Raw genomic sequence first — 25449 nt, 5'->3', positions numbered from 1 at the left:
TTCTCTGTGTAGCCCTGGCTGTCCTGGCACTCACTTTGTAGACCAGGCTGGCCTCGAACTCAGAAATCCGCCTGCCTCTGCCTCCCGAGTGCTGGGACTAAAGGCGTGCGCCACCACGCCCGGCTACGTGAGTTCTCTTACCTGCTGATGAGTTGCTCTGGCTCCAGCCTCATCGATTGAAAACAGAACGAAAACAGAAGTGAAAATATTTGAGAATAAGTATTGGTTAGGATATTTGGGTAAATTTTTTTTTTTTTTGAGATAATTCTCATTTTGTGTTCAAGCTGGGTTCTCATGTCCAAGTGGGTACGCTTGTGTATGCCCTACCTCACGCCCTACAAAAATAAGTCTTTTAAAAAATATTGGTGATGTGGGATTGTTGACGTTGCAGGCTTTCTAAAGACACTAGATATGCAACCAGAGGAAACGATGCGCTCGCTCATGTGTGCACACAATTTGACATAAATGTTGGAAATGTTTCATTGGGAGGTGGCTCCAACTTATGCTGCAAGTGAAGTACTGGGCTCCAGGTCAGGCATTCAGCAGTAAATGTGAGATGGCTCCTTACCATTTTACAGTGCAGGAGACAAATGGTAAGGTGAACATTCTATAACTCATTCCATGGCCTAAGTTAAAAAGAAATACATAGTGCTATGAAAAGGGAGGGGCAAGGGAGGGCGGGGTTATGTAAGGATGGGTCTATTCTAGCAATAACAGATACCAAAAGGCTCCAGACTTGACCACTTGACATTTAATTTCCAGATATGTACCCAGAGTTAAGACTTTTTTTTAAAGTTTTCTGACAGAAGAAACACAGAGGAGGAATGGTTGTTTTAGCTTACAGCTTCTTTTTTTTTTTTTGAGATTTATTTATTTCACTTATATGAGTACACTGTAGCTGTCTTCAGACACACCAGAAGAGGGCATCAGTTCCCATTGCAGATAGTTGGGAGCCACCATGTGGTTGCTGGGATTTGAACTCAGGACCTCTGGAAGAGCAGTCAGTGCTCTTAACTGCTGAGCCATCTCTCCAGCCCAAGCTTACAGTTTAAGAAGGGAAATATCCCTTCTTGAATATCCATATAGTGAAAACTGGTGGGCCAAGCATGGGGTGGGTTGGTCACATTATATCTGCAGTCATGATGAGGGACCAGACATCAGATCTCAAGGTTAGCCCCTAGTGACCCACTTCTTTCCACAGGACTCATTCCTAAAGGTTCTACAACCTTACCAAATAATAATACTACTTAGGGAGTAAGTGTTCAAACACTGTGCAGGGGTGGGGTGGGGTAGGAATTGAAGGCACTAGGTACTCTGTGCAAATGCTCTACCACTGAACTATAACCCTCGCCTTAGATTACTTCCTGAACTGATACTATGAGTTGATGTCATTTATTAAGCCTTCTCTACATATTTATATTGCAAACCTTTGTGTTTTAGCCTGTGTATTTATTTTTATATTTTTGAGGTAGTCCTGGCTGGTGTAGATCTCACCTGCATGCCCCTGCCTCCAGAGGTGTGGGATTAAAGACCCATACCACTGCCTGACCAAGAACTGTTTTCCTCCTTGTAATAGTCCTTAAGATGTTTCTGATGAAGGAAGGCTTGGCACTGATTTTCTTGTTCGCTCTTTTAGGAATGCTTTAAAGGAAGCTGGGCCACTCACAAGTTACTACATAAGAAAGCAAGTAAGTAACAGTGTTTCCTATGCCCTTTGCCTGGAGTGGAGCCTTGTCTTAGTGTCAGGACTTCCTTTACTACAGAAAGTATGTGTTTGAGTGTTCTGAAAGAATGGTCCTGACATCTGGAATTATGATTTTTTGATAATATGTAATAACTGGAATTATTATTTTTGATAATATGTAATAAAATATGTGAATTAGATCTGCTTAATCTTGTTTCATGGGTTTAATATGAAAACCTGAGATCTTCGCTAAGATAGGTGGCTCTAGCTTGGCTAGTACCTGATAGTGCCCTAGTCTTTTGGCATTCTCTTGTCTTTGCTAGAAATGTATGCATATTATAGACTGAGGATGCAGTACTAGTTCATGTTATTTGGCCAGATCTCTGTTGCTCTGTAGCTGATAATGGTCTTAAACTCCCGACCTCCCTGTTTCTCCCTCCTAAGTGCTGGATTATAAGTATGTGTCACCATACCCTGTCTGTTATTTTGGGGGTATCTTACATGACTGTTGCTTAGCTATTGTTAGCCACACTGATGTGATGTTTATTCAGGATAGCTCCTCACCCTGTAAATTTAGTCATTGCTGTGGCTGACCTGAGACAGCCTGACATGGTTACCTGGAGTGACAAGGACTTGCTATGCATAAAGTAGTGCAATCTGATGGATGTAGGCTCGCCAGGTAGTATGTGGAGTTGGTGTAAGTGTGAACTTTCTGTCTTAATGATTTTGGTGCATTGTACTCTTCTGCATGTTTCTAGGTGTTAGTTGGTCTAATAAAGTTTGTTAGATTGCTTTACCAAAGTATCTGAGGTTAGCCAAACCAACTTTGAAGGAAAAGGAAATAAAAGTACTAAAAAGCTATATTTTCCATAGTGGTAAAAAGCATTATCTGTGCTTAGTGAGAGTTCTGGGTTATCAGAGGAGGAGATTTAGTCTCTGACACAGTTAGTGTGAGCGGAAGTTCACCCGAGCGTAGAGGGAGGAATTAACTGCTTTTGGTTGTTCCCTTGGATGGATGTGTATGCCTTGGAGGTCATGTATTTTGGGCTGTAGCATGAATGAAGTCTGATGCTCTTTGGCACATTGCCTGTATCTTATCTGGACCTATGGCGCAGTGTCCTTTGCTTTCACAGCTGTTTATTGAGTTTTGCTCCCAGCCTCAGCTCATCTCAGGATCATTAGGAATCTAGTGCTTGTCTAGCCTTTGAGTCGCAGATGGAATGGATCCCGAAATGAAAGTTTACCAAAACTTTCAGGTGCGAATTCCTAGTGAGCTCTGTGGAGAGGTTAGATAAGAACTCCTGTGTTTCAGCTCCTGTTTGTCTTGATGGCTTTGTGCAGTCTGCTTTCAATTCTCCTTTGAAAATAATGGTGCTTGTGAAGGGCCTGAGTGCTCACCAGCAGGGGGCTTTGGGTGTGAAAGGGTTACTTCTCCTTCTTCCTCCCTGGGAGTGTGGCTAAGCAAGAACCATTGAGTCTGTTTTGAGACAGAAGCTAAGGGGTTGTTGTTGTTGTTGCTGTTGTTATTGTTTTAAGTTGCATTTATCTTTACATGCAGCATGTGTGGAAGGAAGTCAAGACTTTGGGGGGATATGGTTTTCTTCTTCTGCCATGTGAGGTATTGGAGATCAAATATCAAATATGACTTGAACTTAATGATCCTCCTGCCTTGGTTCTCAACTGCTGGGATTACAGATTTGTACCACTGTGCTCAGAAAAATCTTGGTTGTTCTAATGTAGATTTAAAAAGACATATTCCTAGAGGTTCCTGTTTCAGACAAACCACTTCATGCTAACTTTACCTAAAGCAAGCATCATTGTCATTTTGAAGAATTTTCAGTAGTACTTGAATCTAGTGACAGTGAATGGAGCCTGTTTTTGTCCTGGGTTCAAAAATAGTTTTGTATTGATTGAAAACCTTCAGTTAAAAGCCAATGAATGGTTGGAAAATTTTTTTTTTTTTAATGTAAGTTTGCTTTGGGGTGGTTTAAGATCACTGATCTTAAATAATAAGAGAATAGAATTCAGCTGTTAAATCTGATTTCAGTGGGAAGGTTTTGCTCCTATTTGATATCTTAAAATGAGCTTTGTATGAGTTGACATTGTAGAAGGCATATGCTTACCATTGAAAGCTGCTCTGTTTCAGACTGAACAGCGTGTGTCTAGGTGGTGTCTTCTTCCCCGACAGTGAGATCTGAGAGGGGCGGAAGGCTTTGTCAGGTTAGATTGGATGCTTGCTAGGTTTTTGCTCCACCTAATGAGAATTTAAATAAACTGCTGTTCAGTAGCCTACTGTCTGAAGCATTCTTTTCTGTCCTTCCTTTCACATCTGTCCATCTCTCTCTCTTCCAGAAGATGAAAAGGCAAAGCGAGAAGTGTGTTCCTGGACTGTAGAAGGTGATGTCAACACTGAGCCATGGGCAGGCTATCGGTACACCGGTAAACTCAGGCCACATTATCCACTGGTGAGAGTGTAAAATAATTAGAGTGTAACATTGTGTAAAACAATTTTCAGTTTTCTGAGATTGGTGCTTGTAAGTGTTATTCCAGTAGCGAATCATGAACAGGGTTGTTTTCAGAAAGAAATGTACATTCGAGCTCTCGGGCCGTATCATTTAGGAGCTAGCAGGGACAGTTGGCAGTTGTGGAAGAAGTGGAACGTTTTTAGATGTAAAGACTAAAACTTTATTAATTTTATAGGAGAATGGTGTATGCTATTGATTTTCTACAATTTTTTAATATGACCCGTTGTAACCTAATTATAATGGATTAGGTACCACTCCTAACCCTTTCTGTAGGACTCAAAAGTTCTTTTTAGTTGTTTGAGAACTTCATGCATAAATAAAATGTGGTTTGATCAGGCTCAGCTCTAACTCCTCCATTGTTTCTCTACTACATTTCCCTCACACATTCATGGACTTTAAAAAACTGACTGAGTCCACTTAGTGCTGCCAGTGTGACGTGGGTGGGCCGCTCACTAGAGCACAGGCCCATTGTCAGGGACTCATTCATACAGACCTGGGTGCCTAGTGCTCCTCTAGCCATGCTGCAGTTTGGCTGGTTTGATCTTGCACAAGTTGTATGCATGCACTCTCAGCTGTTGTCAGGTCTTGTGTGCAACAGGCCTCTCATGTACAGTCAGTGCTGTCTTGTTGCAGATGTCCACAACCTCTGCCTGATTGGGGAAAGCCTTAAAACCAATGATAAATAGACTCTTTACTCCGCAAGCATTGTGCCACTTTTGAACTAGGTACATGGGTGAGGCTGCTCACTGCTCTGGCTGGAAGGGTTCATAGCGGGGCAAGTGTTGGTTACTCCCCCTGCCTCGCTCGCCCTTTCCGGAACTGGGAAAGCCAGTAGATGAAGCTTTCACTTCAGTACAAGATGAGTTTCTTCAAAGGACTCAAGAGCCATTTGTTGTTTCGAGACAAGGTCTCTCCATATAGCCCTGGCAGTTCCAGAACTTACTGTGTGTAGACCAGGCTGGCCTCAAACTCACCTGCCACTGTCCCCTGAGCGCTGGGATTAAAGGCGTGTGCACCCACATCCTCTGGAAGGAAGAGTTTTAATGTGAGAAGTCACTTGTTGAAATTTGCTATCCGGGCTGGTGAGATGGCTCAGTGGGTAAGAGCACCCGACTGCTCTTCCGAAGGTCCAGAGTTCAAATCCCAGCAACCACATGGTGGCTCACAANCACATGGTGGCTCACAACCATCCGTAACGAGATCTGGCGCCCTTTTCTGGAGTGTCTGAAGACAGCTACAGTGTACTTACATATAATAAATAAATCAATCTTTAAAAAAAAAAAAAAAAAAAAAAGAAATTTGCTATCCTTGCATATTTGATTGCTACCTAAAAAAAACAAAAACCAAATATGTCTTTAGTGTAAAATCTGGAAAGCTACCAGATACATAAGGAAGTCTGTATTCTCCCCTAGGGATGTCTACTCCGAGACGCCTCTTTCCTACTGTTACCAGCCTGCCTGCCAGTTTGGAGCAGCTGCTGCTGATTTTTATTTTTATTTTATTTTTTTTAAGATTTACTGCTTCTAATACTTAAATTAATATGTGCTTATATCTCTGTGCGGGTATGAGCACATGAGTTGGTGTATCAGGAGAGCCCAGAGGCGTCGGGTCGGTGTCTCTGGAGTTGGAGTTGTGGGTGTTTGTCAGCCACCTGATGAGCATGCTGAGACTTGACCTTAGGTCCTCCAGAAGAGCGGACTCTTAAACACTGAGCCGTCCACCCGTCTGTCTCTCCAGCCTCAGGGCTAATCTTAAAGTGTGGACAGCCTGGGCCATTCTCCTTCTTTCTCAAACATATGTGCCGCCGAGGCTAGAAAATAAACTTCCTCTCGGTGAGAGAGATGGATGTTAGGATACTAACATGTCAGCCAAAACTGACTATGAAAAGCTTGGACTGGAACTGTTCAGTTAGTTAAGAGGTGTTGAGCTTACCTCATTGTTGTTTTTAGATGCCAACACGGCCCGTGCCCAGTTACATTCAGAGGCCGGACTACGCTGACCATCCCTTAGGTAAGTCCTGCTTGGCTCATCTCCACAGTGTGCAGTTTGTGGGCTTCATTATCTGTACGGGAGTTTTCAGGGCTGGACATAGAAAGTAAACATTGTATCTTTTTTAAAAGCCACATTAGAACATTTAAGGTAAAGATTTTTTTCGTCACTAGGAATATATCCAGTTCTGAAAACAGTGTTTATGTGGCTATTAAAGACTACATTAAAAAATACTATATTTTGTGTTAAATGAGCTGTCAGATGGGAGGGGAAGGTTTAGATTTTCTTTTTGCTCTTAGCTAAATTAAGGCAAAAGTAGATTGTGAAGGCCTTAGTGAATGGAACTTTGGGCTGTGGCAGTAGAGAGAGACTGGAAATGGTGGTGTAACGGTAGCTGTGGTGAGCATGATGGTGAGAATTCCTTAATCGTAACTGATATTTATTTTTGCTTAACTATGTGTCAGGCACTGTGCTAAGTTCTTTGCACGTGTTACTCCATTTAATACTTTCAACATTTCTGAGGTAGGTTCTGTTGTCTTCTCTATTGTATAGATAATATTAGTGAGACATGCAGAGAAGAGGAGTAATTTGCTACCCAGGTCAGTGGACTTAGTCTCTGACCTTGGGACTTGTACAGTATTTAGGTTGGACTAGGGGCTAACTGATTTTGCATGTCAAAAATGAGAAATGGTTGAATATCAGCAGTTTGACTTGATTTATTTGTTTATTTTAAAATTTAGAACATTTACAAATTTTTGGTCTTGAGACATGATCTTACTGCCTCACCCAGGCTGGCCTCACATGTAGTCTCCTTCTGTCTCAGCCTCCTGAGTGTGGGATTACATGTCTGTGTCACCGTGTGCACCTGGTGCGCCTGTGTATACGTTTAGAGAGCTGCCTGGCTCTTTAGACTCACGGAGCCATGGTATTATATTTCTATATATAATCTCAAAATTTTGTTAAATTCATTGTGGATAAATATAAGAAAAAGGCGGTAGGAATGATAGAATAATGTGGACATTTGTAATTTTATTTTTCTCTTTTGAGTATAGTAATAACTTATATTTAAAAAAATAACTTTAATAGAATAGTGCTCTGCATTAAGAAGTTCTGCTCTGTAGAGGTAGCTGCTTTAAGAGCACGCCTTAGATACTGTGAATACACATCAGGTCCAGCGCTGGTTATATGCAGTGAACACACCACATATGCCTTTTACAGTCTGGTTTTCTTTTATTGTGAATCTATTGCCTTGCATGTATTCCATATGAGTTCATGTAAGTTCTTTGGTTCTGTAATTTTAATTTCATTGTGTGGGTGTATCATAATTATCAACTAGGCGCCTACTAATGAGTGGTTAGATTAGATTATTTGCAGGGTTTTGCTTCTGTGAATTTGATTGCAGTTTCTATTTTTCTATTTTCTATTATTATATTTTATTCTATTTTTTATTTTGAGATTCTAGAAATTTCAGAGATTTTGCCAGTTTTATTACTCTGATTAAAAACGTGAGCACACTTCTCTGATAGAACATAGACTAAGATTGGAATGATTCTGTGAGGCCCAGCCCGGTTCCTGTGTGAGGGTGACACACCCTTCCTCAGTGGTCCAGTTGAGAAAAGCGAACGGGAGAATTGGCTTCTCCCTCTTTGTCTCCACATTGTTTGCTGCCAAGCTTGTCTGGTCTTTATAAACCTGAAAGCCGAAATATTATATATATTTTTTGTAGCTTGCATCTTTGAATTATAAGGTTTAACATCTTTTCATGTATTAAAAGTCATATTTCCTATCCTTTTGAGTGTCTGTTTATATTTGTATCTTCTTTTTCCATTAGACTACTAGATCCCCCAATTTCTAAAATATTCATTGTACATTAACAATGATATATGTGATAGAAATGTTTTCTCCTCAGCTGAACACTATTTTGTCATTATATAATGACATACTTTCAGCGTTTGTGTGTGTTGTAAGATAAATGTGTCTTGTATTATTGTATTTAATTCTTTCATGTCTTTGGGTGGTGTTTGATTAATTATGTGCCATGGCCAAACTTGGCCATTAGAAATGTGTTCATATGCACATGCCTTGTTCCTGTCATCTTTGCCTTTTTTCGGAATTTCTGAGTATTGTATGTTTCTTTTACTGTATTAAGTTTAAAATAAGCTTCTCTTGATTTCTAAAAATATCTTGTTGGCATTTTTAATTAACTAATAATATAGATTAATGTTGGAAGAATTGACATCTTGTGTTTTGTTCAAGAATAGGGTATGCTTTCTGTTTTATTAACCTTTTGTGCGTTACAGTGGCATTTTCAGAGTTCTGTTTTGAAGCTCGTATTTTTATATTTGTTCTGGGTATTTTCATGGGTTTAGCTTGTTTGTACTCTGGTAAAGTTCCTGATTTTGACATCTTACCTGCTAAGGTGGAAAACGGTCCTTTCATCCATATGCCAGGTGCTTCTTTTCTCCTTGGTCTGCGTGTGTAAGACCTGAGATGGATGAAGCTTGTATCTTTTTCCTTTCAGTTTTACAGTTTTTTTCTTTCTAGTATAGCCAGAATAGCATTGTGCCACATAATAATCATTCTATGATGTTCATCTTGACTTGACGTTTATACTTTAAGGTGGTAGCTGTCCATGTTATGAGGATTATCATTCTAAATAGTCATTCATTTTCTAGTATTGAATTAATAGCCCTATCTTTTGATGTGAATCAGGCAGGGAGCATCGAGTGGTTAGCAGCGCTATCAGCCTGTGGCTCCTGTGTCAGGGATGCAGTCCTCTTCCTGACCTGCGTGCACCAGTTCACACGGGTGGCACACACAGAAAAAACTGCAGAAACATTTGTTTGCGCATTTTTTATTTCAGAGAATGCAAATAGGGTTGATTTGTTTCACACCCCTCTGCCCCAAGATTTTGAAATAGTTGCTGTGTTGACTGTTTCTTTTAAGTTTATATAAAACTTAAATTAGTGTAGACTAATTTCATTAATGAAGATTATTTGGGCAGTATCTCCCAAACTTTATTATGACTCGAGTGAGAAATGGGTGTTATGACATGATCTCTGTGCATAAGAACAATAATCAGATATTTCACAGCAGTATTTACCTGGGCTGTATAATATACAATCTGATACTTTCCATTCCTGTTTCACTTTTCAGATGTGAGTTACAGCCTACTAAAAGTCATAAGCTAGGTTGGAGAGATGGCTCAGTGGTTAAAAGAGTACTGCTGCTCTTCTAGAGGACCCAGGTTCAATTCCTAGCACCCCTGTGATAGCTCACAACCTCCTCTAAGTTCCAGGGGACCAGATGCCGTCTTCTGGTCTTCAAGGCCACAAGGCATGCATGTAGAATATCTGTACACATGAAACTAAAAGAAAAAAAGCAAACAATCCTTAGGATTTTGAGTGGCATTGGCTGGCTCTGGTTTTACAGCATCACTAGTTGATTAGTTGTTGGTATGTAAAGGCATCGTGAAAACAGGCCATGAAGGCAGTGCCCTGTGCTGTGCTTGTCGAGTCCAGCAGTGACTGCCTGCGTGCGTGTAGCAAGTACTCTGTAAACGGTCAGTGATTCCTAGAGGAACTTTGAGACATTTTTTTCTTTATAATTTCTTTTATTTCCTTTTTGTGTTGAAAACATTAAGAAAATAAACTACCATGCCCCCAGCACCCCATATAAACTAGTACTGTGCATAGGAGTCAGCCGTTGCCACCTTCAGTGAATGATGTGCTGCGGAATTGTACTCTTCTGTGTGGTGCGGTGTTACTCACGCCTTCTCCATTCCAGGAATGTCTGAATCGGAACAGGCTCTTAAAGGCACTTCTCAGATTAAGTTACTCTCATCTGAAGATATAGAAGGGATGCGCCTCGTGTGTAGGGTAAGTCACCTTTTCCTCACGGGTAGGACAGGGTTAAGAGCACAGACTCCCCATCCCTTCTTACTTTCAAAACATCTTTTTATATGTAAAGAATCTATTTTAAAATAAAGCTAACAGCAGGTCATCTGTAGTCATTTTCTTTGATCAACTTGGTATTGTTTGTTTGCATAAACATTTATTGAACTGAAAAGATTAAAGGATGCGCATGGCTGTACTCTGCCCTCGAGCTGGCAGCGTAACTATTATTATTATTATTATTACTACTATTTTATTTGCTTGTATTTTGAAGAGTCTCTCTCTGTAGCCCCAGCTATCTTGGAACTCACTGTGTAGCCCAGGCTATCCTTGAAGAAAAAAAGCTCAGATCTAACCTGCCTCTCTCTGCCCCATGACTGCTGGGATCAAAGGCGAGCACCACTGTGACTCAGGGCTTTTTTGTTTTTCTTTTTGCAGTGTTATTTTTAAAGAGTGAACTTTTTATGATACTTGTCATTCTGTGTTTACAAATGTTGTAGCACAGGACAGAGTGCAAGGCTTCCACAGGTTAGACTAACGTCTTAGGAGATGCTGTGTTGGAGTCTGGAGAGTGGCTGGCTAGGTAGCTGGAATCACGTGTGTATATCTTTTCTAAAGAAGAAAAGCCTTAGATGCTGACTTGGGGCTTTTGTGTAGTGTTTGAAAAGTGATTTAATGCTAATTATTTGGAGAATTTTATATTTTTTCACTTGCCTTGATTTTTCTGAGGAAATCACTGTTTCCCTTCATGCTCCCCATTCTAGAAATGTCAGATTAGACCTTCGTCTAATTGATTATAAGTTTATTTATTACCAAGTCTGTTTATCCCAACTTTTATATAAATTTGTTTTTACATTTATATATTTCTAACATTTAATATTGCATACAAAATGATGTCAGATGGTTTCATTTGATTGATTTTTCACGAAATCCAAGAGAGCACAGTGTATGGTTCTGTTTGATCTCCTCTTGAGTGAACTTAGTTTCCCTTTCCAGCTTGCCAGAGAGGTTTTGGACGTTGCTGCTGGGATGATTAAAGCGGGCGTAACTACTGAAGAGATCGACCACGCTGTACACTTAGTAAGATCTTTACTTTCTTATTTCATAAGCTTCAGATTCTTAGATTATTTAAACTTTATTTTATAATGCCCAAAATAACTTTTAAACTAATTTAAAAGCTTATTTTTGCCTTGTTTCAAGTATGGTTAGCATTTCTATAGCTTTTATATTGGTAAGTACATTCTGACAATTGCAATTGAAAATCTTTGGGAAAAAAATAACTTTTGAGTTTGTATGGAAATGTTTGTATTCTTTATTCCTTGCTACTGTTAGCTAGTTGGGAGTCCGTAGTGTAAGTGAGTGATTGCAGTGATGGTTGAAGGTATATGGGAGGACGTGTGTGGCTTCTGTGCAAACATTGCACTGGCAAGGCTGGAGTGTCTGTAGCTTGTGATAGCCAGCGGCAGCCTGAGGTGGGTTTGATTTGGATGCTGTATATAGTAATACATCACAAGTCGGCACTTTGAGCACTTCGTGTGTGTGTGGGTCAGGTACCTTCACATTTAGTCATTTGATGTCTCCAGCATCCTCCGGAAGTAGGTGCTACTGTCACCTCCACTTTATAATTATCCAAGGTCATGTGACTTACAGAGGATGGAATCTGTGATACGATAACTGGACAAGTACACCCACATCAGGGAAGCACCGGAGGGCTGCAGTTGTTTTCGGTGAGAGTATTTTCTACCTGAGGGGAACTCCAGGTAGACTTAAGGTAGAACGTTAAGTAGACTACTTAAAGATTTCTAGAAGTAGTGGGATTGCTAGTAGAATGATGGACTAGTCCACAGTTAGGTTTTTTTGTTTGTTTGTTTTGTTTTTTTGAGACCGTGTTTCTCTGTGTAGCCCTGGCTTTCCTGGAACTCACTTTGTAGACCAGGCTGGCCTCGAACTCAGAAATCCTCCTGCCTCTGCCCCCCGAGTGCTGGGATTAAAGGTGTGCGCCACCACGCCTGGCCACAGTTAGTATTTTGTACAGCTGTTAGAATGTTTCTAGACTGAACACCACAGTAGAAGGACACAGAACTTAGAGTACACTGATGGCTGCCATGGGAAGACTCAAACAGCTGTTTCCTAAGTCCATGGGATGTAGCTATAGCAGAAGTTGCAGTGGGTACTTTGCCATTTCTTAATTACATACATACTTATTTCCTCTTTGTGTGGATGTAGTGGCCTTAATATAAGAGGCTGTTGAAAGTGCCTGATAGAATGTGTTATTTTTTTCTGAAAATGTTTCACAAGCAGTAGCTAAGTTAGAGTAGAATCTTCATATGACATTTGTATATATTTGTATTATGTCAGTTTGATTCTCTTTTGCATGAAAACCAGTAGACTGGTTTGCATACAGTATATTTAATTGGCATACAGCATACTAGACACTGAAAAAGATACTGTCTGCCAGCTAGGCATGTTCTCATCATATGCCTATAGTCCCAGTTTCTTGGCCTGTAAGATCTAAAGAAAGCCTAGGGCAGCAACGTGTGTGTGTGTGTGTGTGTGTTCGTTCAGTTCATGCACAAACACATGCACACACATACTTATAACTATACACCTATCAATATTCTCAAGTAAGCTATAATATCAGGCCTTTATAGTAGCATCTATCACAAAATTCTTTAGATTTTGATCTGATTTATTGCATACATAATTTTTCCTCTTGTAGATTCCAAATTATTTTCTCTGTATTTTCATCTACTACAGGCATGCATTGCAAGAAATTGCTATCCTTCTCCCCTGAATTACTATAACTTCCCAAAGTCTTGTTGTACCTCAGTGAATGAAGTCATCTGCCATGGGATTCCAGACAGGCGGCCTTTGCAAGAAGGTGATATTGTTAATGGTAAGAAATGGGTGTGAAATTTGTCATTGTGAGCAAAAAGACTCCCACATTTCAGAAGTCTGTTAAGTGGTTTCTGTTTTCTTGACTTGAACTTTTTCTTTTTAAAACTCAGGTGTTGCTCAAAATTGAAGGAACTCTTATTTTCCTTTTCCTTTTCCTTTTCCCCCTCCTTCCCTTACTCTTTCCTTCCTTCTTTCCTTCCTCTCTCTCTCTTATCTACTGTATTTATTTACTTTTTAATTTATTTACTTATTCCTGTCTGTCTGTCTGTCTGTCTGCTTATCTACCTACTTACTTATCTATCTGTCAGTCATCTGAGATAGGGTCTGTCTGTCCTGGAACTGACTTTGTAGACCAGGTTGGCCTCAAACTCACAGAACAGAGATCCTGCCTGCTTCTGCCCCACCAAGTGCTGGAATTAAAGATACCCAACACCACGGCCTAGAAGGAGACCTATTTTTAATGATTGTATTTGTGTATTTTTAATGATTGTATTGCCTTCAGCATATATGTAGCATGCATTCTAATCAACCTGTATTTCTTCATAGCCTATTTTACGTGTGATTGATAAGTATGCAGAAGATGTCAATGTAGAAGTAACAGTGAGCTTGTTACATACTTTTTTCTTTTACCAACATTTACTAATGATTATGAAGAGATCAGGGTAGGTTTTCAGGAGAGATTTTGGGGAGCCCCTTAGTTGTAATTCATAAAGACCTTAAGTAAAGGGAAAAACTCCTGCAGCAGTGCCTTTTAAAAATGGAGTGGCTTTGGCCTCCTGTCCTCTGCTGTCCTGGAAACACTGCCTGTGTAGAGGAGCCACAGTAGCAGTCCCTTTGGGATTGAGTGTGTCAGGGAAGGACTCTCCCCTAGAGAAAAGTGATACACAGTCCTACTCAGCAGGGAAGCTCACAGCTACAGTAACAGCTAGCTTGAGCAGGGGTGTGCTCTGCTGCAGAGGTTATGGGAGTAACCGTCACCTTGACTTGATTTAAGAAACTCATGGATGATACTGTTACGGGGTCAAAAAGCCATGGCTGCCCAAGTCAGGCCACTGGGGAGAACCTGATACTCCCATTCTGCTAAAGGGACAGTAAGTAACAAATGGTACTGTAGGTTCTTATCTTTCCACCACAGATTAGTACAGCTCTCAGCTCTCATCAGGGACGCTTTTTGTAGTAGGTGGGGATTAATGTAGAGACTCATAACTAGCCAACGTGCAGAGAAATATGAGATGGGGTGCTTAGCTTTAAATGGGATATCTATATCACACCACCATCCCCTCACCCCACCCTTGCCTGCGCTTATGGATCATTTCAGAAGAGAGGGCAGAAAGCTCCTGAGAGTCAGAGGTTGTAGACTTCTGCAGTGAAACAGCTTTGACTGGATGTGACAGGGACATGAATTCATAGCACCCGTGTCCATACAAACCTTTACAAAATCAAGTCAGCCAAAATTCCAGCAATGGGGCGAGGGCAGGGCTCAGGACAGTCCACCTTAGCTGAGGAGCATCCCTGGCTTCTGAGGGAGGGAGAGGCAGGAATGTGGTCCTCGAGATGCTCTTCATACTCCAGGAGACGGTCGGTCCTTCACCATGCACGTACAGGGCACTAAGAGGACTGACTCTGTGTAAAACCAGCACAGCATTGGGAAGGAATAGAGCACCGGTTTAATCACAACACATTATATTCATGTGTGAAATTATCAAACAATTAAAAAAAAAGGTAGGCTTCCCCCCAGATGTAGTTGTATGCATATGGTGTATAATGTATATATGTATATAATCCAACTTATATGTTGAAATGTTTCTAATGTAAAACTTGCATGCATATGACTATATTCTTGTATGTATTCACCTGTACGTACGTAATGTGCATACCAGAGGTTAACGTTGGGTGTTTTCCTCCCACTCTCCATACATATTTTTGAGGGCGCTCTCAGTTAGCCTGGAGCTTAAGTAGATTGCTGGCCTGTGTACCCCCAGAATCCTCCTTGGGTGGTGGTCCCCTAGGGCTGGGGTCCCAGGCATGTGCTCCACACCTGGCTTTCTTTACATGGATGCTGGGGCAGGAACTCAGGGCCTCACTCTTTCTCAGAAAGCATTTTTATTATTAATGAACTAGTGTTCCTAGGATCCAAATAAGCAAAAATCCAAATGCACAGATTAGATAGATTAAATATAATACTGTCTTTATTATAGTTGTTACTGACTTATTTAGGGTTCTTGTTTATGAACATTTCATAAGTTTTTGATAACTTCCTTCCTTCCTTCCTTCCTCCCTTCCTTCCTTCCTTCCTTCCTTCCGTCTCACTGGACTTGAACTCAAAGAGATCCTGGTGACTCCGCATCCCCAGTATGGGATTAAAGGCATGCACAGCATATGGCATATTGCAGGGATGAATCGTCTACTCTGCAGTGTTCCATGTTGCCTGGATTTTGTAATGTAAAGATACTTATTTAGTGTGTTCTCTAGATAGATATGTAGTTTATTGTAGTCACACAATGGTATCTTTATTTTAAGCCTGGGATGAAGATGGATGAATACTTACAGATGGATGGAAGACAAATAGGTTTTTTTTTAATTTTTAATTTATTTATTTTATGTATATGAGTACACTGTAGCTGTCTTCAGACACACCAGAAGAAGGACATGGGGTCCCATTACAGATGGTTTTGAGCCACCATGTGGTTCCTGGGAATTGAACTCAGAACCTCTGGAAGAGCAGTCAGTGCTCTTAACTGCTGAGCCATCTCTCCAGCCCCAGGGTTTTTAAAAATAAACTAGAACAAGGTAAACTTTGCTCTTGTGTCCCAGGTGGAGGAAGAGCGAGCTGAAGATAAGTGGAAATGTTTTCTGTTTCAGAGCTTAGTGGACTCATTGGTTCAGTGTCACTAACCGGGTTATTTCTTTGCACAGCTGTCTTGTGTATAATAGTCTCTGCCTCAGAGGACTTCATGGCTAGCCTCCAGCCCTGGTCTGCCCTGTGTGGCAGGACCATGTTCCTGCTCTCTACAGTTAGTTCAGCTGAGTCTCCCTGTCACTGATGAGGTTGAGACTGCAGATGGCACTGTGTTCATTCGGTTGCATGAGGATGTCATGCTTGACTTTAAGATGTAAGTGGACATGGGCTTCATCTCTGCCTTTTCTTCCTCCAGTGGACATCACTCTTTATCGAAATGGTTACCATGGGGATCTAAATGAGACCTTTTTCGTTGGCGATGTGGATGAAGGAGCACGGAAACTTGTTCAGACTACATATGAATGCCTGATGCAAGCCATCGATGCAGGTCAGCCCCAGCTGCGGCACCACTGCGCTCAGTGCACCACGGTCTACCAGTGTTCAGTGTTCAGTGCAACTTTGAGTTGACTTTTAGATTCTTTTCACTTTCATTGTTCTCATAGGAAAAACAGGATAAGGATTTGGGAGGATGAGGATGGAGCCGTCTTTATGCTTGCCTCTCCTGTTGCTTTTCATAGCTCGTTTACTGCAGTATCCTTAGTACTTTTAGGGTCTTCTCTCTTTTTACTCTTCTTTAAACTGAATACAGGTAGTGTCTATGTTTAGTTAGGGTTAGAATCTTAACGTTCAATCTCTCTCTTTCCTTTTTTTTTTTAATTTCATGTGCACTGGTATTTTAACCTGCATGTGTATGTGTGAGGGTGTTGATTCTCTAGAACTGGAGTTACACTTGTGAGTTGCCACATGGGAGCTGGGAATCAAACCTGGGTCTTCTGGAAGAGTAAGTAGCCAGCGCTCTTCATCACCAAGCCTTCTCTCCAGCTCCTGCTCGATACCTCTGGCTTTCCTATTTTTCCACTAATACCTTCCAGATTAGCCTATTTACCTGCATATATATGTATGTATATGTTTGTGTGTGCATATATATATATATATATATATATATATATATAGTTGTACCTCCTTTAAAACACTTTTAAAATTAGATCTATGTATGTGTGCACATGGGCATATAAGCCTCTATATGCCTGTGGGCATCAGAAGACAACATGTGGGTTCCTTCCTGTCATTTGGGCAGTGTGGGTGGAGCGTGGCGGCACGCGTTCCTTTCCTGTGGAGAGTATCTGCAGGGCCTGTGCACACTGGGCAGCACTTCACCTCGGCTCCTCAGTGCTGTGCCTTTTTTACCACATTCTCTTAGTTTATAGGTATCAGGATTGTCTAGTGTTATTCTGGACACTGGTGGTCTCCTGCTACTCCAGTAGTGCATATAAGTGCATTTTTCTAGGATCTTTCTCAGGCTGTGTTCTATAAATGCTTGTCCTGGCCTTTTTCTGTTGTTTTTGGGGATGGCAGAACAGGAAAAGCTTGTGGAGACTACTGATAAAAGGATAATTTGGGAGCAATTTTCCAGAAAGTTCCACAGCCTTTGAAATTTTATCTTCGTTGTGTTATCCTTCTTACCACACACTCTATCCAGGCGACTCTGACCTGTCATCAGCAGAGTATTGAATCGAGTGGGGTTCTTTGACAAAGGCATGGGTACGCCCAATACCACTGATCTGCTTTGATTGTGTTCAGTGTACTAATTGAGATACAAGAAATGATGAAGCTTTTACTGAGTCACATAAAGGCTACATGGGTTAAGATAAAAATTGTAAGTATTAGTGTGGGGGCATTTCCTCCCCACAAGTCTAGTAACTGTTGATTACTTAAAAACTTCAGAATTTTAGGTGAGAAGAACTTTAATATTTTCATTTTGAGAACTTCAGTTTTCCACTATTTTTAAGGTTTTTAACCAAATAATTTGTTCATAAATGTTGACTAAAATATGCCTGTGGCTGGTTCCTCAGACATTTAGTTATATTATTAATTATATGGGGAAGACTTGTATCCTTTAGGGAAGCTTTACTGAAACCTCTGGATGAGGTAGCTTAGTAAACTGAAGAAGGGAGCTCTCTCTGTGTCTGCTTGCTCTCACCTAGCTAGTAAGCCACTCCTTCACTGGTGTTAGAGTCCTACTACAATACTCTTTGGAGTTCTAGTATGCACTGAAAACCAGCTGAGACATCCCGTCATTCTTGGACCTTTTTTTTTTTTTTAAAGATTTATTTATTTATTATATGTAAGTACACTGTAGCTGTCTTCAGACACACCAGAAGAGGGAGTCAGATCTTGTTACGGATGGTTGTGAGCCACCATGTGGTTGCTGGGATTTGAACTCAGGACCTTTGGAAGAGTAGTCGGGTGCTCTTACCTGCTGAGCCATCTCACCAGCCCCATTCTTGGATCTTTTGTTGGTAGACATTCATAATTGGACTAGCTGAACTACAGCCTGTTAACTGTTTTAATAAGTCCCTATCTTTGTCTGTGTCTGTCTGTGTGTCTGCGGCTGCGGCTGTGTCTGCGTCTGTGTGTCTGTGTATCTGTGTCTGTGTCTGTGTGTAAGTTCTGTTCCTCTAGAGGATCCTGGCTATATGCCCTTTGTGAAAAAGGATTTTTAAAAAATTGTGTTTTCCATTCAATTGTTTAGTGTTTGTTCTTAGAGAAAACAAAAGGTGTTTTTCCTTGACCCTTTGGTGTTCTCCTTTTTTGCGTTAAGGATATATTCCTGTGAAGGATATATTCCTGATTTTGAGTCAGCTTTGTCATTTACTGGCCATCTGGATTTCCCTGGGCCTTCATTGTAGATTGAGGCATGAAGGAATACTTTCACCAAGATCCTTGCCACAAGGAAACCAACTGTTTTGTTAAGTCTGCCCTTCCTCACAGGTATTTCCTCTTTCTTTCAGTGAAGCCTGGTGTTCGATACAGAGAACTGGGAAACATCATTCAGAAACACGCCCAAGCAAATGGATTCTCAGTTGTTCGAAGCTATTGTGGGCATGGGATCCACAAACTTTTCCATACAGCCCCCAATGTACCGCACTATGCCAGTGAGTGCTCTCCAAATACTTGCTTATTTCTATTTATGAACATTACTCAAGTCAGGGTCTTCGGCATGGTATTCACGGAAGTAATGATAAGCTGTGAGTGTCCCTTCCCCTCTGATGTTACTGTATAAACACAGGTCAAGCTGAAGTCTTTCTCACATGACAGTCTAAAGTAGGTGGCCTTCAACTCATCTCTTGAGGTCACCCTGGAGTTGTCTCTTAGTCAACAGGTAGTATGTCAGGAGGGGAGGTGCTTAGAGTTTTCGTCAGCCGTCTCGGGACTGGCATAAACCACCTGTGTTTGTTTCTATTTGCAGGACTTCAGTGCTTAATCGTATCTGACTGCAAGGGAAGTAAACAGGAAGGGTAATCTAGTTGAGGACTTTTGGGGACGTGTAAATTGATTTTGGCAGCCAGTACACAGTCTTCCTATATGTTTTCTGATTTCTTTGGTGAAATAGTTCATCTTACTGGTTTGCTGGGAGTTGTTATTATTTATTGGTTTAATAAAGGAGAACCAGGTACTTATTTCAAGTTGAAAGTGGTAGAAGAAAACCACAGGAAGTCTGAGACGTTGTGTTCCAGCCGTTTGCAGGAGTGTGTCTGTCATCAGTGTTGTATGTGTGTGTGCATTTACACACATTCCTCCTCCTCTGTGCCTCAGAACTTGGAGGCAAACACCCAGGATATCCTTGTGCTAAGTTTAGGTAAGTCGCCTCTGTAGTCTGTGAGTTGGCGGAGGTTGCTTTGAGGCCAGGAACAGGTAGCATGAGGAAGATACCCAGAGAGGAAGCTTTAAAGCTGCTCTAACCACAGCAACTGTGACTGTTCACATGGGCTCTGAGGAAGCTAGGGAAAGAGAAACAAAGGCAGAGAGGGACTAATTGGGAAGCAGAAGAGAAAGTCTAGTGGGCTGAGTCTGATCACGGTGCATCGTATAGAGGTGTGGTACTGTTGTAAGGTAAAATAGGAAAAGTGTACACACACAGATACACACACAAATACACACACACAGACACAGACACACACACACACACACAGACACACACAGACACACACAGACACACACAGACACAAGTAAATGCCATGGAGTTGGTGATTTGGGAAGACTGAGTTGGCAAAGGTGTCTAGGTTGTCTTATGGAAACTATTCAGTGGAACTGCTCTCAAGGGCAGTGATGCTGTGGCCAGCTGTGTCCTAGGTGCATGACTATGGAGAAGTAAACTGAGGGGAAGCCCCTGGCAGAAGCTGGAGTGCTGCTGTGGTACAGCGTGTGGGGTGTGGGTGTCAGTCGGCACTCACTTGTTAACCACATCATTGCAGGAACGTTGGAAACAATAGCAACTGTGTATGTAAAACCCTGAAGTAGCCTGAGTGCCTGTCCATTCTCAGGGCTGAGGTGCTGCTCTCATCAGGAGCGCTGTGTGAGAGACTGCAGAGAGAATGAAGTCTTTCTAAGTGCAGAGACAACAAACTGGTTGAAGTATGGGTTAGTAAGGCTGAAGACAGTGACATTTGTGGGAGCGGGCGGGCGAGTCGGTAGTGGTGGTGCAGCACAGACACCTGTTTCCTATTAACACGTTTACTTAGTGAACGGAAGAAACCGGCCTGGAGGCATGGTCAGTGGCTGCTCTTCCAGAGGGCCCAAGTGGGTCTCGGGATTTGATGCCTTCTTCTGGCCTCCACAAACACTGGACACATACATGCTACACAAACATGTAGGCAAAATGCCCATATACATAAAATAGAAATAAAATTATAAGAAAAAAATTTTTAAAAGGAAATGGAAGCAGGAAGCAGTATATTATCTCTCTCGTTTGGTGAATTTCCAAGTCACCAGGGTAGAAATGGTGGTGCCTGCACCTTCATTTGCATGTGCTCTGAGACTGCTGTAGACATTACACGCTGCTGTAAGTTTTTTTGTTTTTGTTTTGTTTTGTTTTGTTTTTTAAAGACAAGGGTCTTTCTGTGTAGCCCTGGCTGTCCTGGAACTCACTAGACCAGGCTGGCCTTCAACTTTCGGAGATCCTCCTCCCTGGCCTCCCAAGTCTGCAATTAAAGATGTGAGCCACTGTTCCCTGGCTCAAGTTTTTAAAATTGACCTGTTGATCTGAGGCAACCCTTCAGATAACCTGTGTTTGTTAAGTGAGTTGTTAACAGAACTGAAACTTTGATTCAGTATTCTATGACATGAATAGTAGAAGTTAGACTGTTTAAACACAGTGGGAGTGGTAGAAGCAGGCTGGAGCGTAGAGTTTGTACATTAGCTGTGTCCTAGAGCAGGTAGCCTGGGGTGCAAGTACCCTAATACTGTAGCTGTGCTAAAGGAATCACTGGGGTTTAATCCTGGAACCTTTGGAACCCATTATATTTCATATATCCTAATATTTAAAAGTTAGATAAGTTATTGAGGTCCCTAATGCCCACTGTTTTAGTTTTGAATTTTGCAGAAAGTCCATCTCTGTTGCTATGGTAGCATCAGACAGCTCAGATGTAGATACCTTCTTCACATTTTGTCTTTGATAGACCGACTCCTTGTAAATCAGAAGTCTCAGGCCATTTTGAGAGAAAGTTCATATTATTATAGAAAAATCTGATTTTTAAATTATAAATTATAAAATATATTGAAAATTATAAACTAAATTATAAAAAATAATTCTTATAGTTTTTAATTGATTTATGCTTCCAGGGGTTGGCTCATGAGTTTAAGAACAGGATTTGGAGTTTTCAGTGAGTGTACTTTTGAAAGCGCAAGGCAGTGGGGACAGTGTGGCCAGCTCTCCACCAGGAAAGGGCCAGAGTGGAGGTGTGGGCGAGCTCCCATCACACGTAGACATTAACCTTTGCCCACGGAGCTGGAGTGTGCAGGTAGTGGCTGTACAGCTTGTGCCTGCTGCTGCTGCTGCAAAACCTTTAGCAGGAAGAGGCCTGTGCTTGCCCTGTGGTGGCCGCCTGCGCAAGTGTTCATGTAGCTGGTAACCAGCATCATTTTTATAAGACTTTACAAATTTAAACTTAAGCCAGTGGTCCATATTTGTCAGGGTCTTTCAAAAAGACTGTCCCTAAGTTTAAATTCTGGCCTTTGGAAATGTAGCAGGACTGGACATGTCTCACGGTTGTCCTGAAAAATATTACTTGTGAACTTGGACAAAGGCCAAAGTAAATTTAAAGTGTGAAGTGCAATTTTTTTCAGATAGAAATGTCTCCTCATTTAAACAAATTGCTTACTATGCACACTTTTATCTCCATTTTGATAAGATTGCTTACAAACCTTTGTTTCTGAAGTATGTACTGTTATACAATCATACTCCACTTTCCCAAAGAGAGAAGTTCCCAGTATATGATACATGTCACTCAAACTTCCATAAGTGGATGGGTGATGGATTTTGGGATTCTGTTTGACAATCAGTAACACGTCCAACATGCCCTCCTCCCAGTGGTGGGAATTAAGATATGCTCTGCTACACCCAGCAGTGCTTGCCTTTTCTAATCTGCATTAGCACAAAATATTGTGAATTCATGTTGATTAATGATGGTGATTGTATCTGAAGCCTATGGACATCCCTGTATTTAATTGTAGAAAGCATGGGCCGAGAGTAAACTGGCTGCAAGCAGTGGTTATGGGTGATAGCCTTTGTGCTGAGTGACAGACTGGAAGAATTGGGAGAGTAATGGAGGGAACTGCTGGATATGTTAGTCCTGTGTGACTAAACAGTGAGCTGTTTAGTTCAATGCCTGTTGGTTTTGATGTCTTTTAAGACATTTTTCTTTTAATTTCAGAAAATAAAGCAGTTGGTGTGATGAAGTCGGGTCATGTGTTTACAATTGAGCCAATGATTTGTGAAGGTGAGTATATGTGTTTCAGATACTCTATTTGTGTCTTAGGGTTTAATGGCTGTGAAGAGACCCCATGACCACAGCAACTGTTATAAGGGAAACATTTAATTGGGGCTGGCTTACAGTTTTAGAGTCTTAGTCCATTATTGACATGGCAGGGAACATGACAGACATGGTGTTAGAGAAGGAGCCGAGAGACATTCCACATTCATGCTGGCAGGCAGCAGGAAGAGAAAGACACTGGGCCTGGGTTGAACATTTGAAACCTCAGAGCCCACCCCTCGTGACACACTTCCTCCAACAAGGCCACACCCACTTCATGTACTACTCCTCGTAGTGCCATTCCCTGGGGACCAATTAGTCAAACACATGACATAGGGGCCATTCATTTTTAAACCACCAGAGTTTATAACATTTCTTTTTTCCTTTAAATTTTTATGTATCCAATTTTTGCAAGTGCACACATTGGCTATAGACGGTGGAGCATGTGTGGAGGTTGGTTCTCTTTATATCTGGTTACTCATCAGATCAGTAGTAACTGGTTCTGTTTTCTTCCTTTTGCTTCCTTCTCCCTATTGCACTCGATTGGTAATGTGTAGAGAATTGAACATCCTAAGGGTTTCTAACAAGATGATCCGTCTTACATGGTGATTCATAAACATTTATCAAATGATGAGTTGTAGTGTGAAGATCTACATTAAGCCTCTGTTGAAGTTCTTGATTGATGTAGGACGGTGAAGAGGAGACACACAGTTATACAAGTTAATTCCATTTTGGGGAAGATGTTAGAAGAGGACATCCTTGTACAGTAATTTGGCCTAGGTCACACAGTGGCTTATGTGGCAAAATTTACCAGACTGGTGAGCCATCTGGCCTTACAGTCAACACTCCAGTCTTGTAGTTTCACGCTGCATCCCAAGGAAGCACATCACAGACACTAGTCTCTGGTAGCTAGTCTCATGATCCTCTGTGATGGCACGGGCTGTAATGGTGGGCATTTATCAGATTATATCTGGGAAATACTTGTGCTAGTTCTTCACTGGGTTTAAGCAGGGCAGCATGTCGGGGCTGCTGGCCAGCGTGTCCTGAGCCCTCTGTTGAAAGCACACCCTTTCCAGGTCCTCCAGGTGTGAATAATTAGTGACCAGAGGTCAACCTCACGGTATGTTTCTCAAGAGCCCTCTACTTTGTTTTTGAAATTTGTCTCTCACTGGGACATGAGGTTTGCCAGTTAGGCTAGGCTGGCTGCCAACAAGCCCCAGGAGAGGTAGCTGTCTGACACCCCAGAGCCTCTTGGCTGCTACCATGGGTGCTGGGTATGAAACTCAGGTCCTCATGCTTTGCCAGTTGGGCTGTCTTCTCATATTTTGTTAGCCCTCAAAAACCCTGGTTTTCTTTGCCACTATTTCTTTGGTTATAAGGATTTTATAGTATAATCTGTTGTCAGCCTCTAACTGTATGCCTATTAATTATTTACAATTCAGGAGTGACACGCAATAGCAGTGCGGAAACTCATGTTCACTTTGTAAACTGGGATAGTTCAGTCCGTTATTCTGCAAAGTTGCCAGTTGTACATTTCTGCTTAGTTTTGTGGGAGGAGTTTCCATGTGTTTGCTGAAAGGAAGTCTGATACCTTTATTTTGGAAATGCCATCTTGATTTGATAGTGAGATACACATGAGGAAATTCAGACATTGTTACTTCATTAGTGCTGCAGATGGGATGAAGTTGGAAAGGCCTCAGCTAGACAGAAGTGTTAGAGGGATCTTTATGCGCATTTGACGGCTTCTTTCCTCTGGATCTGTACTTACCTAGCATCTGTCTGGAATGTGAGTGACAGAACTAAGTAATTATTTTCGCTTGTTCAGGTGGATGGCAGGATGAGACTTGGCCAGATGGCTGGACTGCAGTGACGAGGGACGGGAAGCGATCCGCTCAGTTTGAGCACACCCTGCTGGTCACGGACACTGGCTGTGAAATTCTCACCCGGAGACTCGATAGCTCTCGGCCTCATTTCATGTCCCAGTTTTAATTCTCTCAAGATGCCTAACATACGAACACCATCTCGTACTGTGCATTTTATTGAAAGTACGGAAATGAAGTTTTTTTTTTTTTTTTTAAATCACTCGTTTTGTTTTGACTGTGGATAAGAATGGACTACAGCATTTGGTGTGTGTCCTCAAGAGCTTTTGGGTCTGAAAGCTGAGAAGAATAAAGGAAACATTGCTTACTTCCTTCCACCAATGGCCTCACCCCCTCAGTTTTCTGTACTGTGTTTTCTTTGCTCCTTGAGCACTTTGACTTAATCCTGCGCTCACTGCTTTGTCACTGCCACAGACCAGCCACCAAGGGCCAGCTGCTTCCCAGCCACCAAGGGCCAGCTGCTTCCCAGCCACCAAGGGCCAGCTGCTTCCCAAGAGAAGGTTGGAGATGAGAAATCTTGAAACTTTAGCAACATGTTGCTCCAGATTTTTATTATATATTGATATATATGGAAATATATATATATGCATACATTTTAAATTCCATATACACGATTACTGAACACTATATGACCTTTGGTCTGGGTTGATTCTGCTCTCAGAAACAGATCCATAACTCGTTAGTGAGTGAGTCCTAGTTAGGACCTGGTCTCCTCTCACCCCCATGCTGTTCATTTATCTTGTATGTCTGCAGGGAAGACTCCGCGCAGTGTGGACTGTGTGTCAGCGAATGAGAGGTTGTCAGACTAA

General features: G+C 41.6%; 1 protein-coding gene across 1 annotated transcript in view; it reads left to right on the top strand.

The window, feature by feature from the left end:
- The window catches only part of Metap1 (methionyl aminopeptidase 1), a 30228-nt gene extending 5273 nt beyond the window's left edge, over positions 1 to 24955 (top strand). The window contains exons 2-11 of the mRNA XM_021157789.2: positions 1637 to 1688; positions 4037 to 4149; positions 6159 to 6219; positions 9985 to 10076; positions 11088 to 11171; positions 12849 to 12987; positions 16145 to 16276; positions 18741 to 18884; positions 22662 to 22727; positions 24586 to 24955. Of these exons, the coding sequence (XP_021013448.1) occupies positions 1637 to 1688; positions 4037 to 4149; positions 6159 to 6219; positions 9985 to 10076; positions 11088 to 11171; positions 12849 to 12987; positions 16145 to 16276; positions 18741 to 18884; positions 22662 to 22727; positions 24586 to 24749 (1047 nt within the window). The 3' untranslated portion in view covers positions 24750 to 24955. The remainder of the gene's footprint in view (positions 1 to 1636; positions 1689 to 4036; positions 4150 to 6158; positions 6220 to 9984; positions 10077 to 11087; positions 11172 to 12848; positions 12988 to 16144; positions 16277 to 18740; positions 18885 to 22661; positions 22728 to 24585) is intronic.
- Positions 24956 to 25449: the final 494 nt, after the last annotated feature.

The sequence above is a fragment of the Mus caroli genome, chromosome 3 (genome assembly GCF_900094665.2).
Source record: "Mus caroli chromosome 3, CAROLI_EIJ_v1.1, whole genome shotgun sequence".
NCBI lineage: Eukaryota > Metazoa > Chordata > Mammalia > Rodentia > Muridae > Mus > Mus caroli.
The sequence above is the reverse complement of the archived record's forward strand: the minus strand, read 5'-3'. Positions and strand labels throughout refer to the sequence as shown.